The 18,610-nt window shown below is 46.0% G+C and overlaps 1 protein-coding gene across 2 annotated transcripts in view; it reads left to right on the forward strand.

The window, feature by feature from the left end:
* Positions 1–18,610, forward strand: part of FNDC3A (fibronectin type III domain containing 3A) — a 1,256,364-nt gene that overhangs the window by 1,083,655 nt on the left and 154,099 nt on the right. For both annotated transcript variants that reach the window (XM_078657339.1, XM_078657340.1), the window contains 2 exons: positions 5,055–5,204; positions 5,305–5,588. In XM_078657339.1, the coding sequence (XP_078513465.1) occupies positions 5,055–5,204; positions 5,305–5,588 (434 nt within the window). The remainder of the gene's footprint in view (positions 1–5,054; positions 5,205–5,304; positions 5,589–18,610) is intronic.

Consider the following 18,610-nt stretch of genomic DNA (forward strand, 5'->3'; position numbering starts at 1 on the left):
ATTCATTTTTCTACTGCGGTCACTTGTTTATCTTTGTCTTTTGCAAAAATTATTTCATTTAAGAATAGATTGTTTGCATCTGTTGTATCCTCAGCACACCATAAACTATTGTAGGTCTTGCCTGGTCTAAGTCAGTTATTGTCTTACTGACCCAATGTTTGCATCCAGTGATTTCTGTGCTGAGGTGATGAAATTAATTTTGTAAGGCCCCATGTGCTGGATATCTTTCTAAAACAGTCAGAACACTATACCCCTTTAAATACCTTCCAGGGCCCCCATTCCCTCTCCCACTTTTTGGAGCATCCTCACTCCTGATATACCATTCATTCCGCATTTTGACACCACTCCATATGCGACATCCATTCCCCAGTGACGGAGGTTCTGGCTTACCCCACGCCCAGGCAATATTTTCTTGGCCACTCCACCTGCTAGGTTCACCCATATGTGCTGGTACCTGGGTTCTTCCCAAAACATGTTCAGTAGTAGTTCTTCTGCGTTCATTGGGACTGCCACTGACAAGACTCTAGCCTACACCACTGTAATTTGTTCCCAGAATGACTGAATGCGCAGGCATGCCCATAGCATATGGAAAAATGTTGCTTCCTGGCTGCAGCCACGCAGGCACTGCGGGGTCGATGCTCTCCCTATTCTGAAGAGTAGGGCTCGGAATTAAAAGGATCTATGTAAAATTCACAACTGGATCTGGCGGAACCTAGTCCTGATGGCAATTTCCCTCGGGATCTACAACACCTCGAACCACTCTTCATTGTCGATGTCACTTAGGTCTTCTGTCCACTTCTGACATAGATGTAGCATTACGTCCAGGGAGTTATCTAACAATTTTTTGGATACCAGTGAAATACCCTTGCTAGGCATGTGGTCTGCAATGAGTAGGTTCTCGAAAACAGACGAGTCTGGCGCTGTCTCCCCCTCCTGAAAGTTGGTGACTTACCGTGTGGCCTAGTTGTAAATATCTGTAATGTTCTGTGTCTGTCATGTTGTTTAGTCTGAGATCGACCACTCATCTTGTAGCCTGTCCCCTCCTGACATCCCCTAGATGCTAGATTACAAGCATTACCCATAGCGAGAAGCCCTTCAGGCTCCCCACCTCTCGCAATAGGTCACTACACCACAGTGGGATCTTTTCTGTCAACTTATCCTGCCATCCCAGATAGCATGTCCCCTCCTGCCAGGCCTTTACCACCGAGCACATATGTGAAGGCATGGTAGTCTCCCTCCCACGTTGATACAGAATGGATTTGGACTTCCCATGACCCATCTCATATCTGTCCACCCTGTACGCAGGTTTCTGCTGATCTGCGAACATCTAGTCATTGATGGCTATTAATTGTGTTACCCAATAATAGAGCCGAGCATCTGGGACCCCCAGACTTCCCTTGTACATTTCCCTTTACAGTTTACGTAAGGCTATCCGAGGGGAAAATCCCTGCTATAACAGCAATCGTACCTCCTTGACAAGCCTTTGGAACATCTTTGCTGAGAGGCAGAATGGCGTGTTTTGCCATATGTACAAAAGGCATGGAAGGGTCATAATTTTGGATAGGGATGCCCTCCCCGTCAATGTGAGATGCAGAATGCAGCAGTGGGCCACGTCCCCGTGTAGTCTCTCTAATTGAAGCTGCACAATCAACACCTGCGGGTCTCAGATAATGTGGATGCCCAAGTAGTTAAACCCATCCTCCCTCCCCATCCCAACCCCCTCATCAGGAAAACCCCATATTTTGGCCAGTTTATTCGGTACCCAGAATGATCGCCGACTTCTGCAAATATCTGGAGTAACCAGCTGACCGAGCTATATGGGTGCGTGACATAAAGGAGAATGTCATCTGCATAAAGCAATACCCGCTCTTCCCACCCTCCAAGTCTCGGTATTCCCCTGACTTTGGGATCCCCGCGTATCCATGTTGCGAGCAGTTCAAGTGCCAGTGCAAAAATCATTGGTAAAAGGGCACAGCCCTGAAGTGTCCCCCTACCCAAGGGGAACTCTCAAGACTTTTCTCCATTGACCCTCACTCAAGCCTGGTGGCCCTGATACAGTAGCTTGATCCACCTTCAGAAGTTAGGTCCAAAGCCCATCCTGGGCAATACGGCAAAAATGTAATTCCACAATATACTGTCAAAAGCCATCCCAGTATTGAGGGCTGTCACCACCGCCCTCTTTGAGACGGGCGGCTCAGTTTGGATCAAGGCCCTGTACAGACACTGGAGATAAAGCCGGGTACTGCGATGGGGCATGGAACCTGATTGATCTGGTTGCATTAATGTCAGAATCACCCCTCTCAGCCTAGTCACCAGCACCTTGGCTAGCACTTTCGCCTTCGTGACAAGTAGTGATATTGGCTTGTATGAGCTACATTGGGAGGGTGGTTTGCCTCCCTGTGGAGAACTACTATCGTGGCCAGGCACTGGTCTCTCAGCAGGGACCCTTCTTCAAGGGCTTTCTGAAACATGGCCAGCATAGGTTTGGCCACCCCTGCTGCGCAAATCTTGAATAGTTCAACTCGCAAGCCATTAGGGCCTCTCGCTTTCCCAGACTGTAGACCCCCTAATGGCACGCTCCACTTCCTCCTCCATCAGGTCCGTTTCTAGGCCCTCTCTGTCCTCCTGCACCAGCATCCGTAGATCTGGTGTGTGCATGAGTGCTACACTATCCAGTTCAGACGCAGGATCGGAGGGGGGGAAGAATATATATTTTCCTAATGTGTGGCAAACTTCTCTGCTTTATCCATGTTCGTCCTGCGTGTTGTCTCGTTGGCGTCTTGTACCAGGCCATGTCTTGGTCTCTGCACTCCAACCAGGCCAGAAGCTTGCCTGCCTTGTTACCGACGTCGTACAAACAGCACTGTCACCAGGGCATATTGTCTAGCCCTATTTTCTTCAAAAGCTTGAAGGGCTGCTTAGTTCTTAGTTGGTGAGCCAGCCCCGCCAACCTGTCTGGTACCCCTAGTTTCTCCAGGTCCTGAACTTCCTTTTCAATGGTCTCAAATTCCAGACAGCTTTCCTTCTTTTTCTTCCCCTATAAGGGCCAGGACCTGGCCCTGCTGCACTGCCTTGTAAGCTTCTCACAGTACACATGGGGAGTCCGCCATTCCCTGATTTTCATCAAAGTATTGGGTGGTCCTATTTTTAATTTGATCTTTCATCTCCCTCTCTTGGAGATACCAAGTATCTATTATAGGGAACAATGGGATGGTCTTTGAGGGCCCTTGTAGATATAACCCCATGGGTGTGTGATCCAAAATGCCCCTCACATGGATTGTCGTATTCTCAAATAATCCAGCGGATGTAGTATGAGTGAGGAGATAATCTAACAGAGTGTAACAAGTGTGCGCTGAGTAGAAGTGTGTGAATACCTCGCAGAGGGATTATGCTTTCTCCTAAATCAACCAGCCACATAGCTTGAACAACAGAGGGTAATGCACCCCTGCCCTCTCCTGGTTCCACTCCACTAACCCTATCTAGGGCAACATTAATGACCTTATTTAAATCTCCTCCAAGTACTAATGTCCCCGCCTGTAGAGCTAATATTAGAGCACCAGCATCCGTCAGAGTTCCAGCAGGAAGGCTCGGAGGGATGTATAGGGAACAGAGGTTTATTGGCTCGCCCTCCCATGTTCCTGTCACTGCCACAAATCTGCCCTGTGGGTCATTCGAAGTGCGGTGTGCTGTAAAGGAAGCTGATTTCTTAAGCAGTATACCCACGCCTCTGAAATCTGTCATGTAGCTGGAATGGGCAATTAGTGTGTACCCAAATCTGTCTAGGGCCCTCTAACATGTGCCCCTAAGATGTGTCTCTTGGAGTAGTATTATATCCGGAGCATGTCTCCGTAGATACTGGAGGACAAGGTTGCGCTTAATCTTTTGACCCAATCCGTTTACATTCCATGACCATATATGTAGGTCTCTGTGTGAGTGGAGGGTCATTTTAGCACATGAAATGTGAAAGTGGGATCGCTCCCCAACCGGGACAACCCTGACCAAACTCTGGTAACTATTGTCCAGACCTCCCTGATATCGCCCAACTCCCCCGCCGAAGTAAGTCTGTAGTGATGCATCAATAATAGAAAGAAGAAAAAAAACAAGTAAAGCCTGCCTCAAAACCCCTCCCCTCACCTCTTCCCTTTTATCTACATGTAACTGAAAGAGAAAATATTTTGAAACTAAATGCTTTTATTGAGAGTAAATATGCTGTTGAGCAGTTCTACATCATCTTCCCCGTCATTGGGTAATTAGTGAGTGCTCATCCTCCGTACCCTTGGAGGAGCCAATTTCTTTTTCTTATACAATTGGTGGGAGGTGTCAAGTATTCTGAACACTCGGTTAAGGATTTGATTTCCTGTATATACTTGAACAATTACCATCTCTTTGGAGAACTAAATATATAGCCATCAGATATACACACAGGGGTGACATGCTATCTGTTCATCAATCTACCGCCATGGATTCTGCTAGTTAAAATTGGATTCACAGTTTGGTGTTGGTCATTGGAATAGATCCTTTATCAGTTGTTGCTGATTGGCTAACTTTGACTGATTGGCTAGCAGCCACTAAATGTTTATCATCTGACTTTAACTTTAACTTCAGGTTTTACCTAGACACTAGGGGTACTGCACTGGGGAAAATCCATTGTATTGACTTCACTGCTAAAAATCTGAGTATGCATGAGTTTATAAGGTTATCATTCACTGTGCTCTGACAATTGAATATTTCACATTCCATCTCAGGGAAGTGTAAGGTCGACTTGGACAGTTAATAGGTCATTATTACAAGATGTTTAAGTGGGCAAAAAGTCCCAAAGCATTGTGTGATTAAACAACTATATTTCAGCACTAACTTGTACTTAAAAGTTGATATACTGAAAGGGACGGATTCAACTTTGGGCTTTAACTTTATTCCGTATCTGTACTCTGAAGGCATAGAGAGATCAAACAGTTATAATATTTTGCACATAATTCAGTTTAAATTGTCATTTACTTAGAATGTCCTTTTTTAAAACACAGCCTGTAATTTACAATGTGTCATCCATTCAACAGGTTCCATTTGGCAATGGGGCGGACGTCACAGAATATAGATTGGAATGGGGTGGAGTGGAAGGTTGTATGCAAATTTGTTACTGTGGTACTGGTCTTTCCTATGAAGCAAAGGGACTCTCACCAGCAACTGTTTACTACTGCAGAGTTCAGGTAAAATAGAAATCATTGTGAGTGTCCCTCAAATACTGCAAACATTTTCAGATGGTTACATTGATATTTTCATTGCATCTTTATTTTTGTTAATTTTCAGGCAGTGAATGCTGCAGGTGTGGGTCCCTTTAGTGAAGCGGTTGCATGTATGACTCCCGCCTCGGTACCAGCAGCCGTAACTAGTCTTTGGGGAGTGAAGGAAGATGAAGTGGAAAGTTTACAATTCTCATCTTCGACATGCCTGGCTATTCAGTGGGAAAAACCTTGTGATCATGGATCGGAAATTACTGGTTATTGCATAGACTTTGGTGAAAAGCAGCCAGTTGTAGTTGGAAAAACTCTATTCTACATTATGGACAATTTACAACCAGATACAACTTACAGGTATGCAAACAGTCTCAGGCACCCAAGCATTTTAAATCATCTGAATGTCAGGCAGGTTCAATATGTGGTGCCAGCCATATTTGCATTTTCACAACTTTCCATAAGGCTTTTTCCACTATTAAATGGCAGATAAAACCAGATGCATCTAGTTTTACCTTGGTTCAAGTGGCATCGCACAAATGTTGATATCCTGGCCAGGTCAGTATTTTTGCACCACCAAATCAAAACCTCTGCTCTCCCGGTTGAACACACATACTTTTTTTCTTTTTTTACAGAATTCTTTCTAGAGCTCCTATAAAATATGTATATTTTAAAATGTACCAGACAGACTGAGAAAGTAGTTAAATCCCCATGCCCACCCAGTGGTAATTGGTTGTGCAGCAGGCTGATGTCATTTGGTTCAAGTTTTGTGACTTGACTCCTAAAGGGTGAAAAATAATCTAAAAGTTAGTTCTTGAAATTCTACCACTCTCAGAGTACTGAGTTTAAAGCCCCAACTTCGTGCTCTATAATGAAAAGGAGGAATATATCACAGTAGGTCCAATGATTTATCATTTGTGCTAAGAGTCATCACTTCGATTCAGGTGCAGAGAATCAAAGTAATTCTGAGAACCCTCGGAACTTACTTGAAGAAAATAACCACTTTTTGGGAACTGTAAAGCATGGGCACTGCATCTTGTCTACATCTGGTTCTGCTGCAAGTGGTTAGCTTTTCTGGCAGCCTACAAATATGGCTGTTAGACCTAGCATCCTTAGCATGGTTTTCCCTAACTTTTTGCCTTCTGACCTCCTGTTTTTGACTGTTTTGATGAACTTAGTTTATGCAGGTTGTAGAACTCTGTGCATTTTTTTATTGCTCACCAGTGCTAAAATGCATGTGCTTTGTATCTAAAATGTGTTAACAATTGGTTTATCCCTGATTGGCATATTTCATTTACCTATAAGTCCCTAGTACAGTGCACTACATATGGCCAGGGCCTATAAATCAAATACTACTGGTGGGCCTTCAGTGCTGATTGTGCCACTCACATAAGTCCTGGCAAATTAACCTACTAGCCCGTGACAAACCTTCCTATTTATAACTCTTAAGTCACCCCTAGAGAAGGCCCTGGACCGCCCAAGGGTAGGGTGCAGTGCACTTAAAAGGTAGAACATGTACTTTTAAGTTTTACATGTCCTAGTAGTGTAAGGCCTATCTCTCCTGTAGGATATCATTGGAGCTACCTTGTAAAATGTTATAAGTGTAGCCTCCAATTGGGTAAAGATCGGATAACCAAATTTGGTTTCTCTGGGCACACAATTTACAATTTTTTAGTGAAGTTGGTTTTTAGATTGCAGTTCTGAAAATGCAACTTTTAGAAAGTTTTTTTTTTTTATCATTTGGTGCCTTCTGCCTGTTTTTGGAATACACGTCTAGGGTGGGTGATAGCTTGCTTTCTGCATTCTCTCTAGACAGCCGCACACAAAGAAAGGGGAGGTGTGTCTGAGTGGTCATCTGCATGTTGATGGGTGTGTCTGAGCAAGATGAGGTGGAATTTCTGACACTTCTACCTGAAAGGGCTGTGTTCTGTCCACACACAATGGGTTGCATACCCCCTGTAGTGAGTCTTGAGCCATGGCAGAGTCTTGTTCACTACAAAGATCTTTCTTTGAAGTCTCCCTACTTCTAAGGCTAAATGGGTATAAGTATTGGACCTCTGACAACCTGTACTCAGAAGACTGATGGAACTAAGGACATTCTGCAAGGAAGAAGAGCTGCTGTGCTGTAGGAGGGGCTTCCACTTTGCTAACTGTTTTGCTGTGTTGGCCTGCTGCCTGCTGATTGCTTTGCTGTAGGAGGGACTGCTACTTTGCTACCTGCTTTGTTTTGTTGGCCTGATGCTTCTTGCCTTAAAGTGAGAAGGACTGGATCTGCTCTCTACATCCTAAGGACTTACGTTTCTCCAAGGGCTTGTTGGCTTGCCTCCTGTTGTTGAAGTCTCAAGGCTATCAAAGACTTCACCTTTCAACTTCATCCCAGCACCTGAACTTTACCTGCTGCAGGTCTTGCTCTTCCAAGTGGTGCGATTCCAGTCCAGGGCCTTTGGATGTGAGTTTAAACTGCTGCATCTGACAGAACCTCTGTTTTGACATCTCTGCGCCGATTGGAACCTGAAATATTGCCATCTGCAACCTCCGGATTGACACATCACCACTGCTGCAAGGTGTGGACCCGTCGTACTCCTCGCTTGCGTTCCACACTAGGTATTTCATACATGGAAACGAAGCCTCGCCACTAATGACTTTTGTTCTGCGACAAGGATTTAGGTACTTTGCTCAGCGGGCCCTGCGTGGGTCTTGTAATCGGCCTGCACTCTGTATCGGGCGACCTGAACTCTTGACTTTGTCCCGTTCCAGCGCAACCTACAGTAACCCTAAATTGCTATTTGCTTCTGAGCACTATTTTTCACTTAATGTTTAAAATGTTATATCTTGACTTGTACTTATTGGATTGTTGTCGTTTTGGTCTTGTTTTATTTAGAATATGCTAATCAGGGGCTAGATGTAGGTATCCAAATACCGGTCGGTAACGGCCGAAAATACAGATTTTCGGTCGTTACCGACCGGTATTTGGATACTGAGATGTAGGGCATTTCAAAATACAGATTCAGTAAATGTGCCATATCGCACAGGTGTAAATGCACATATTTGCATTAACATAGGAATTAGTTATTTACCACCAACTAATAGTTGGTGGTAAATAACGAATCCTTAAAGCCCTGTTGCACTGTTTACAGTGCTATCTACATTTCAAAATACAGATTCGGTAATTTTACCGAATCGGTAAATTTACCGATTCGGTAAATTTACCGATTCGGTAAATTTACCGAATTTGTATTTTGAAATGCCCTACATCTCAGTATCCAAATACCGGTCGGTAACGGCCGAAAATTGGTATTTTTGCCCGTTACCGACCGGTATTTGGATACCTACATCTAGCCCCTGATTAGCATATTCTAAATACATGCCCTTAGTGCTAAATACATGCCCTTAGGGCATGTATGTGCACATGGCACACAAGCACTAATCAGGGGTGCAACAGGGTGTCAAAGTGACACCCTGCCACCCTTGACTTTTTCGGTATTTACCGAATCGGTAATTACCGATTCGATAATTGACATTCATTCCTTTGGGCCTCCAGGCCCATAGGAATGAATGGCAAATTCCGAATCGGTAATTACCGATTCGGTAAATACCGAATCTTACTGGTTCGGTATTTTTTACCGAATTATTATCTACACATCTAGAATCGGTATTTTCGGATTACCTACATCTAGCCCCTAGTTTCCTAAACTGGTGTTTTCATTGTGTTACTGTGTCTGTGTGCACTGATACATTACACATTCCCTCTTTAGATTAGTCTGACTGCTCTGTGCCAAGCTACCAGAAGGTGAGCACAGGTGTTCTTTTAGTGTGTTCCTCACATACCCTGACTAGAATTGTGGTTCCTGCTTGGACAGGGTACATACATATGCCAACCAAAAACCTGATTTCTAACATTGGTGATCAGCGGTGAGGATAGGACTGTTATTTGTGCATTGCATATAGTGATAGGTGTACACCACTACCCACTGTAAGACGAAATAAGCACTAATATATTTTTTTTCTCTGATTGATAATTTTTGTATGTTTTCTCAAGAATCATATCTGTCTGGAGAGCCAGCAGCTGCACCCACAGAAGTGAATATTGAGCTGGCAGATTTGGAAATCTATACAGTGGATCAACTTGAATGATTCTCCTGTTTTTGACTCCTTTGATGAAGTTTGTTTTTGCTGGTTGTAGAACTCTGTGCACCTTTTCACTGCTGACACATGCAAAAGTGTGTGTGCTCTGTATCTAGAATGTGATAACAATTGGTTTATCCCTGATCAGCATATTTGATTTACCTATAAGTCCCTAGTATAGTGCACTACATGTGCCCAATAAATCAAATACTACTGGTGGGCCTGCAGCACTGATTGTGCCACCCACAAAGGTAACCCTTTAAACATGTCTCAGACCTGCCACTGCGTAGTCTATATGTGCGGTTTTAAACTGCCATGTTGTCCTGGCAAGTTAACCTACTAGCCTGGCAAAAACCTTACTCTTAATTCACCCAGAGAGAAGGCCCTGGACAGCCTAAGGGCGGGGAATAGTGTGGTTGAAAGATAGGACATGTACTTTTAAGTTTACATGTCCTGGAAGTGAAATACCCTTAAATTCATGTTTTACTACTGCAAGGCCTATCTCTCCCATAGGATAACATTAGAGCTGCCTTGTAACATTTTATAAGTGAGGCTTCCAATTGGGAAAAGATAGGAAAACCACATTTGGTGTCTTCAGACTCACAATTTAAAAACACATCTTTCAGTGAAGTTGGTTTTTAGATTGCAGTTCTGTAAAAAACACTTTTAGAAAGTCAGCATTTTCTTACTGAAATCATTTGATGCCTTCTACCTGTCTCTGGAATACACGTCTGGGGTGGGTGACAGCTGGCTTCCTGCATTAACTCTAGACAGCCAAACACAATGGAAGTATAAGTGTGCCTGAGTGGTCATCTGCTTGGTAATGGGTCTGCTTGAGCACGGTGAGGGGGAGGAGCTGACACTTCTACCTAAAGGGGCTGTGTCCTGTCCACACACAAAGGGTTGCATTCTCCCCTGTAGTGTGTCTGGAGCCAGAGCAGGGAAGGGCAGGGCCTTGTACACTACAAAGACCTATCTTTAAAGGCTCCCTAATTCAATGGCTAAATGAATATAAGTGTTAGACCTCTGAAACCATGTACTCAAAACACTGCTGGAACTAAGGACATTCTGCCAGGAAGAAGAGCTGCAGTGCTGTAGAAGGAACTGCTACTTTGCTAACTGCTTTGGTGTGCTGGCCTGCTGATTGCTGTGCTGTAGGAGGGACTGTAACTTTGCTGTGTTTCTCCAAGGGCTTGTTGGCTTGCCTCCTGTTTCTGATGTCTCAGGGATATCAAAGACTTCACCTTTCAACTTCATCCGAGCACCTGGACTTTACTTTGGTGTAAGTCTTGCCCTGCCAAGTGGGCCAATCCAGTCTGGGGCACTTGGATGTGAGTTTAAAGTACTTTGTCTGTCCGGACCTGCGTTTTGACATCTCTGCACCGATTGGACACCGGCAGGTCTCCTGCCACAAAAATCGTGATTGACGCATAACCACCACTGCATGGTGAGGACCCAGCGTACTGCACTCAGCACCGCCGCAGCGCCTCCAGAATCACCGCTTCAGGGATCAACGCATCGCTGCCAGTGTGTGGAGAAGTACAGCACATCATCTCCAGCTGGATTAACCCGGCGCAGCTCCCTTGCCTTCCGGCCTTGGCGTTTTATCCACAGAACGAAGCCTCACCACTACTGCATTTTGTTCTGCGACAAGGATTAATGTGCTTTGCTGCACTCTGTCATGGGTGGCTTGAACTCTTGACTTTGTCCTGGTCCAGCACGACCTACAGTAACCCCATGACGCTATTTACTTCTAAGCTCTAGTTTTCACTTATTCTTTAAAAATTCATATTTTGACTCATACTAATTGGTTATTTGTCGTTTTGGTCTTGTTATGTTCAGAATATAATCTATGTTTAGGTATCGGCTAAGCGCGCGGAAGCGCGTTCTCGCCGAGAACCTATTGTTGCCGTGCCTGCTTCCCAGGGGACAATCCTGGCCACGCGCTTCGCCTTGGAGGCGATTTGAAACTGCCACGCGCACGCGAACGCGCGCTGTGGCCAGGCGCTGTCTCCTTGGAAGCTCGAAACACCACACACGCATGCGCATACACACAGACACTCACACAAGCGCCCATGCACGCACACACATACATACAGACACACCCCCCCACACACATACACACACACAAGTGCACCGAGGCCCCCCCTCCCCCGCCGCCGTCACCGTCGCACACATACATACACACACAAGCATACACACACACACGAGTGCACCAAGCCCCCCCCAGCCCTTTTGAACTTACCTGGCCAATCTCGGGGGACTCTGCTCTCAGCACGCGGCGCGCAACCTCCTGCTGGCGCGGCCCCGGGGCTCTCCACCGCTCACAGGAGCCCCGGGGCGCGAGACGCATTGACTCCGCCTGCCTCCTCTTCCCGTCCGGACGCGGCCCCGCCCCCGTCACAGGCGACCTTGCCTGACTTCCGGTGCGGTCGCGGCGGGATTCCGGAGCACGGTGTCTTGAGAAATGGCGCCCCCACTGGCCATCCTATGCAACAACACCGATAAAACACTGGTGATTACGTCTCTTGGACTTGCGCATTCCATACTGCACATTAGGGTAAATGTAAAGGGTAAATCGCCAGAAGGGTGTTGAAGGGGCCGGATGGCATGTCAGTCTAACAGGAATTTGTTCCAAAGTTTGTCTCTAAAGATAGCATCTTTCTTCCAGCCGAGTCTCTGTTGGAGAGTTTTCTACTCACTGTCAAATGTAAGAACGCATTTGGATCACTAGTGTTCGGAACCAGCTCTGAAAATAAATTTGTTCACAGTAGAAGACTTTTTGGGGGATGGAGAATTGTTCCCTACATGGCTCTGGGCATTGTGTGCTCCTGCATCGAGTTCATCATAGTAAGGTGTTGCACTTTGACCCCACCTACACACCCAAGAGGATCATACATGTGCATTGGAGGCATGTCTGCGACAAGGACTGAAACCCAGAGTAGCGCTCTGTGGTCAGAAGGAACACGCCAACTGCACCCTCCTTTCCAAGTTCGTCTACTGTAAGCTCACCAGTGTGTACAGTACTGAAACTGTACTACAGATCACAGTGGTACAGCAGGCCTTTTCACCTGTCCGTGCCGAGGAGTGTCTCCTACTGGGCCACATCTTCAGATTTCATGGAAGTCATCGGGACTACAGTAATAAACCAGAAGATTCTATGTAATGGATAGAGAAACCATTCACTTTATATAGCCCCTCATCTAATCATTTCTAGAAGTTGGGAGTTTTATTTTGAACCAATCAAAACACAAGACGTGTGCCAAAATTGTCGATCATATTGTAAAACAGTATTATACAAGTCCATAAAGTGGACTGATTATTAAGCTATATAACTCAAAGGCTTTTCAATTAGTTGAGAAAATAATACAATAATCACGTCCGAAAAATCATATCATCATTTTACTAATGCAAAGATATATGATTTTATCACAAATTTAGTGGGCCTAAATAACAGTCTGCACATGTTTGTGTCTGCTTTCACTGTCCTCTGCCAGCTCCTCGGCGCTCTGCTGTCACCGTCACTGCTTTCACTGTCCTCTGTCAGCCTCTCGGCGCCCTGCTGTCGCCGTCACTGCTTTCACTGTCCTCTGGCAGCCCGTCAGCGCTCTGCTGTCGCTCGTCACTGCTTTCACTGTCCTCTGCGCCCTGCTATCGCGTGTCTGTGTGTGTGTGTGTGCGCGTGCGTGTATGCGTGGCTCTGTGTGGGTGCAAATGCAATAGGTCTCGCATTTGCGAGGTATTAAGCTATTGGCATGGTAAATGACAATGCCTTTTATTTATGTTTTAAAAACAAAAACATAAACAAAAATAATGTCATGAGCAATGCCAAAAGCTCTAACTTTAACAATGCCGAGACCATTGCATTGTACATGCTTGTTTTGAACTGGTGTGGAGTCTTTTGTGCTGTTTTTACTGTGTTACTGGGTGTGCACAAATACCTTACAAATTACCTATTTAGATTAGCCTGACTGCTCTGTGCAAAGCTACCAGAGGGTGAACACAAGTGATCTTTTAGTATGTACCTCCGTTACCTTGACTAGGATTATAGTTCTTGCTTGGATAGGTGCATATCTCTGCCCACTGGACACCTGATTTCTAGCAATGGTCATGGACGATTTGCTTTGTTCTGCAGTACCTGCTCTTCATCCAATCAGGCAATATGTACAGGCATAAATAAGCAGTAAATAAATGAACAGATGCAACCTTACAGCAACGTAGAAATCAGGGAAAGTACCATCTACAAAACACAAGTCGTCATTATTATGATTCTAGCCTCACAGGATCGGATTGATTCAGAACCAGTGAATAGTTTACTTTACTTTGTCAGTTCTGATACAAAATATCCAATGGCAACTACACACATTTTCAATTGACGATACAATAAAAATAAACCCACAAAGTGCATTAGAAAGTTTAACTTATACAATCATAGTTTTATCTTTTTCTGCCTTTATGTGCCACGCTGTTTGAAGGTACTTGGAAACCACAAACAAAACACACATGCTAGTGTCTGATTTTGTATATTCTGAGTAGAATGACACTGTGTTTCCCGTTTGTAAACAAAGTAACTTTACCCGTTTCGGTCTAGGATTCTAGGCCAGGTCTGGTGGCTTAGTGGACTAATGTGACCACTGTAGGGGCCTGTGTTTGACCTCATGGTCACAAGTTCAAATCCTGGCATGTCTGCTCAGCCTTTCATCCTTCTAAGGTTGATAAAATGAGTACCATTGAGTTGGGTAACAATACACATCTGTTATTTAGTGCCCAGAGACTATTTAGGGTGAGTGTGCGCTTTACAAACACACATTATGTCTTGTAATGTCATATGATGTTATGTTATACAGCACAAAAGAAGAAAACATGTCTCAATTTCATCTGCAGATGTAGACGATGAGCAGCATGTATTACTTCCAGGGTCAGTCTCAGGCCAGAATGTCTTGAAAAGAGCCAGCGGTAGGACCCATGTCCCAAACTTGAGGTATAGGTTTTACCCCTCAAGGGATAAAATAAAATCCATTTAATGTTTAAATTTATTTTCCCGGGGGGAGGAGCTAAGATGGCGATCGGGATGGTTGCATAAACGCTTGGCTCCGTGCACCCTCCCGCCCCGCACGTATATCCTGGTGCTTCTCCTGAGCAGCGTCTGCTAATTTGAGTAGGTGAAGGGAAGCATTCACTTACCGTCTGCGTCTGAGGCTCCTCCGTGCAGTAGACCCGAAGAACTGTCCCCGACTGTTTAGCGGCCTTCGAGGTGTTGAGACCGGGATCTCGAGTGAGGAGAGTGTCCGGCCGGAAACGAACTGCCAACGGCCTCTGGTTACGCTGGGAAGCCGGTCGGAGAGAACCTGAGATCCGCGAGCCGAAAGAGATGAGATCCACCCACTCCCCATAGTGGGTTGCCCGACGGAAGGTGTGCCATAGCTGGGCCGGAGAGAAACTCGTAATGCCCAGCTCCCCTTCGGTGAGATACCCGGTCATGTCCATGGCCCACCCCGGGTGCCCGTGGGTGGCTCCTGAGGAGCTACGGGGGCTGGTTTAGCCTTTTGGTGCCTCTCCTTTCTGTCGCCTGCCCCGACTATTGGGATCCCGCTGTGAAGCCTGCAGTGTCCGGGTGTTGGGCCCGATCCCGCGGTGAGGTGGAGGGAAGAGAAACCGGAACGGCTGAGATGGCGGATGAAGCCCTCCTGCGTGCCCCTCACCCGGGCAGGGAAGCCAGTGTGCGAGAGAATCCCGGAGTTTGGCAACATGAGAAAACACCCACTCCCAGAGATGTCCTGGCTGCATTAACAACTCTGCAGACTACCCTGATCCGGGAGGCCCGAGACTTGGGGAAAAGGATGGCCGCCATTGTTGTTCCGCCATTTTGTGTCGGCACGGATCGCTCTCATGGAGGCGCCGCTGTGTCTGCCTTTGATACATTGACGTGTTCCCCGGATGAATCTGCACTCGTGGAGACGAGGGTAGCTTTGGTTCATGTGCTGGCTGTGGATACAGGGGTTACATATGTGATTGTCTCCTTGGGGCCTATCTCTACACCGCGAGTGGGGGAACAGCGTCGGTCCATGGTTTGGACGACCCCGGCGTGGTTTCAGCGCTTCCCGCTTCATGTGATTCCCTTTTCAAGGATGACGGGACTGTATCCTGATTTGAGACTGTTGGCGATGTTGATGTTGTCACGGTCCATCTCCCGCCATACATCATTGGCGAGACTCCGGTGGCTTGTTTCATATGGAACGACGGCACTGCCAGGTCCTCCCGGTGCAATCGGACCTTCTGTGCTACTTTGTATCCTGTCTGAGGACTGGTTCAACGTTGGTACTATTGACAGAAGAGGCCAGGGGTGACTTTGTTTGGGACATGGAGAGACTCATGGATGGTTTCTGGTGCTTTAAGGGTGCGCTTCGCGGAGCTGTAATTGATTGCGTTCTACATGACTGCCGTTATTTGTATTTTTCCACTGCTGCTGTTTAGACGTTTTTTGCATGCGGAGGTAGGAGGGGCTGGGACACTAGATTGAGGGTCCTCCTCCCGCATTTTTTCTCTATCTTTTTCTCTTTTTCTTCTCTGTATTTCGGGTCTCTTATTTAGGGCGACAGGCACGCTGCTGGGGGGGGTAGGCCGTAGCCTTCCGCAGGGGTGCAGGGTTGGGGGATGGGTGTGTTGTTTTGTTCTCCCTTTTTGTCTCTATGGCCCTTTGCCCTTTTATTTTTCGATGTCGTTGTCTTTCATGTCTCCCATAGTGTGTTTTGCCTTGATGGGTGGGACTAGTTCGACATGATTGCTTAGTGCTTATTGCGTCTCTCCTTACCCTGCTGCCCCTTCCCCGTCATTCTAGATCTTTATATATCGCTGGCGTACTTTTTTGTTATTAATTAGCTGTGCTGGGGGTGTGTATGACTGTGCGACAGTGATTCTATTTTATTTTTGTTATTGCAAAATGAACCGTCTCTGCTCCTTATTATTGCATGGTGATTTCAATGTATGGCATATCCTGGATGTTACTCAGCCTTCGACCCCCGGACCGCTGTATCTTGTATGTTCTATTGCCCTTTCTCCTGATTTGCGTAGCGGCCGGCCGGATTGGTTGTAGGCCTATGGTTGTATTTCTATGCTGAAACAAATAAAGGTTCTTTAAAAAAAAAATATATATATTATTTTTCCATTTCATCAGTTTGAATATCTTTCTGGCCCTGTGGCAGGCCAGCTGGTAGGAACGCTTTCAATGGGGGCTGCAAAGTCCATCTGTGTTTTGGCGTAAGAGATACGTGCATTGGGGTGATACCAATGCCATGCGTAGCTACACAGTGTTACCAAGTAATAAAGATGGATATTCAGGACTCTGATTCCCCCTCGTTCATACTGGAAGAAAAAGGTGTTTACTTCCCCAGATGAGACGTGTTAAAAGCATATGAAGTTGAGAAAAAACACTTTAGTTAAGGGAGTTGGGATGTTGTTGAACAAATGTAGAAACTGGGCCAGTACTACCATTTTAATGATGGTTCTACGCCCTGCTATCGATAATGGGAGTTGGATCCATCTATCCACCCTGGCCCCAAGCTGGTCCATCATTGGGCCATAGTTTAGCTGCTGTATCCGTTATCTGTCCCTGTGCAGGTATATCCCCAAGTACCTTGCCACTGTCCCACACCAGGCCGCCAGGAACTTGCCGCAGGTCCGGTCCTGCACCACCGTCAGTGGAAAAATCTCTGATTTTTTCCAATTTATGCTTAAGCCAGATAGAGTTCCAAAGCGATCCATCTCATTCAAGAGCGATGGGAGGTTATCAGCCAGGTGCCTCACATATAGCTCAATCTCTCTTGCTCCCGGGAAACACATAATCAGGACCACTGGTGAGTGATCCGATAACGTATGGGGAGGTGTTTGATGTCTTAGACCTATGGTATAAGACAGCTCAATGAGCCAGTAATCTACATACATCCACATATCATGTTGTGTTGAGTGGTGTGTATAAGCTGATTCCTGGGTAGCTGTTGTCTCCAGACATCTAGCAGCACATATGCATCGCAGAGATCTTTAAAAATTTTAAGTGATCGCGGCTTATTGATGGGGGCCATGGCAGTGCTGTCTAGGTTTCGGACCTAGTCAGATGTTAAGGTCACCCCCAAAAAGAATGTGGTCTGTGTCCACTAGGTCAATTTGTGACCGTAGGCGCTGGTAAAAGGTAGGGTCATCTACATTTGGGGAATACACGTTGACGAGTAGAATCCGGTGCCCCGCTCGGTGGTCCGCAAACCAGCAGGTACCGACCCTCTGCATCAGTGATTGTGAATGTGTGCTTAAAGGGTAGGGCCTTGGGTATCCGTATGGAAACACGTCTATGATCTGTATTTGGAGAAAAAGCAATGAGATCCTCAAGTAGAGGCAAATGTATAAGGGCCAGTGGATGCTAAGTGCGTTTCCTGCAGGAACACAACATCAACCATGTATCGCCGAACGTACTGTAACACCTGTCTGCATTTACACTAATTGTTTAGTCCCCTAACATTCCAGGTCATGATTGTGCCGTCTACATACAGTCTAATATTGGTCTGATCTACCATATAATGTGACAGTCATATGCTGCAGTGTGTAACAATAAAAACAATGGATTGTGACACTGACTCCTACTCCTATGGTTCCCCCCCTCCCTTCCCATACTTGGCAGCTGTCTGTTCAGTACAATCCCAACGTAACAAGATTTCGAACCTCATAACTCCCACGAGCTAGAAATAGCTGCAAAGCAGTGAACTTTTGAACATCACAGGAGGGGTGGCTTACAGCTGCATTCCATCCAAGTGGCCACTCGACTCAAGCCCCAGTTAAGATCAGAAGGTCCATGAACCTGAGCAGATGACAAAGAGAAGATAATTTGGGTCTGCCAAAGGAAGGATGTAGATATTAAATAGCAGAGGACTTAACACAGAGCCTTGGAGAACACTAGGGCAGTGGCGGCTGGCATCTCCCCGGGGAGAAGCACCCTCGGAAAATGGAAAATATATACATATATATAAATATATATTTTTTAAATACACTACATCTTCGCCCCGCACGTCTTCTCGACTCGCAACTGGAACCAGATGTTGGCACTCCCTGACTCAATCCTGGCGCTACTCACATGCAGCATGTGAGCAGCAATAGGATTGGTGGGAGCAGCCTGTACTGTCTCTAAATCCAGCTCTCTTAGGACAGCTGGGTTGGGAGTTTTAAAGTGCGAATGTGTGGCTGGCCATCACAAGACGGCCAGTCAAACAGGC

The sequence above is a fragment of the Lissotriton helveticus genome, chromosome 8, assembly GCF_964261635.1.
Source record: "Lissotriton helveticus chromosome 8, aLisHel1.1, whole genome shotgun sequence".
Classification (NCBI taxonomy): domain Eukaryota; kingdom Metazoa; phylum Chordata; class Amphibia; order Caudata; family Salamandridae; genus Lissotriton; species Lissotriton helveticus.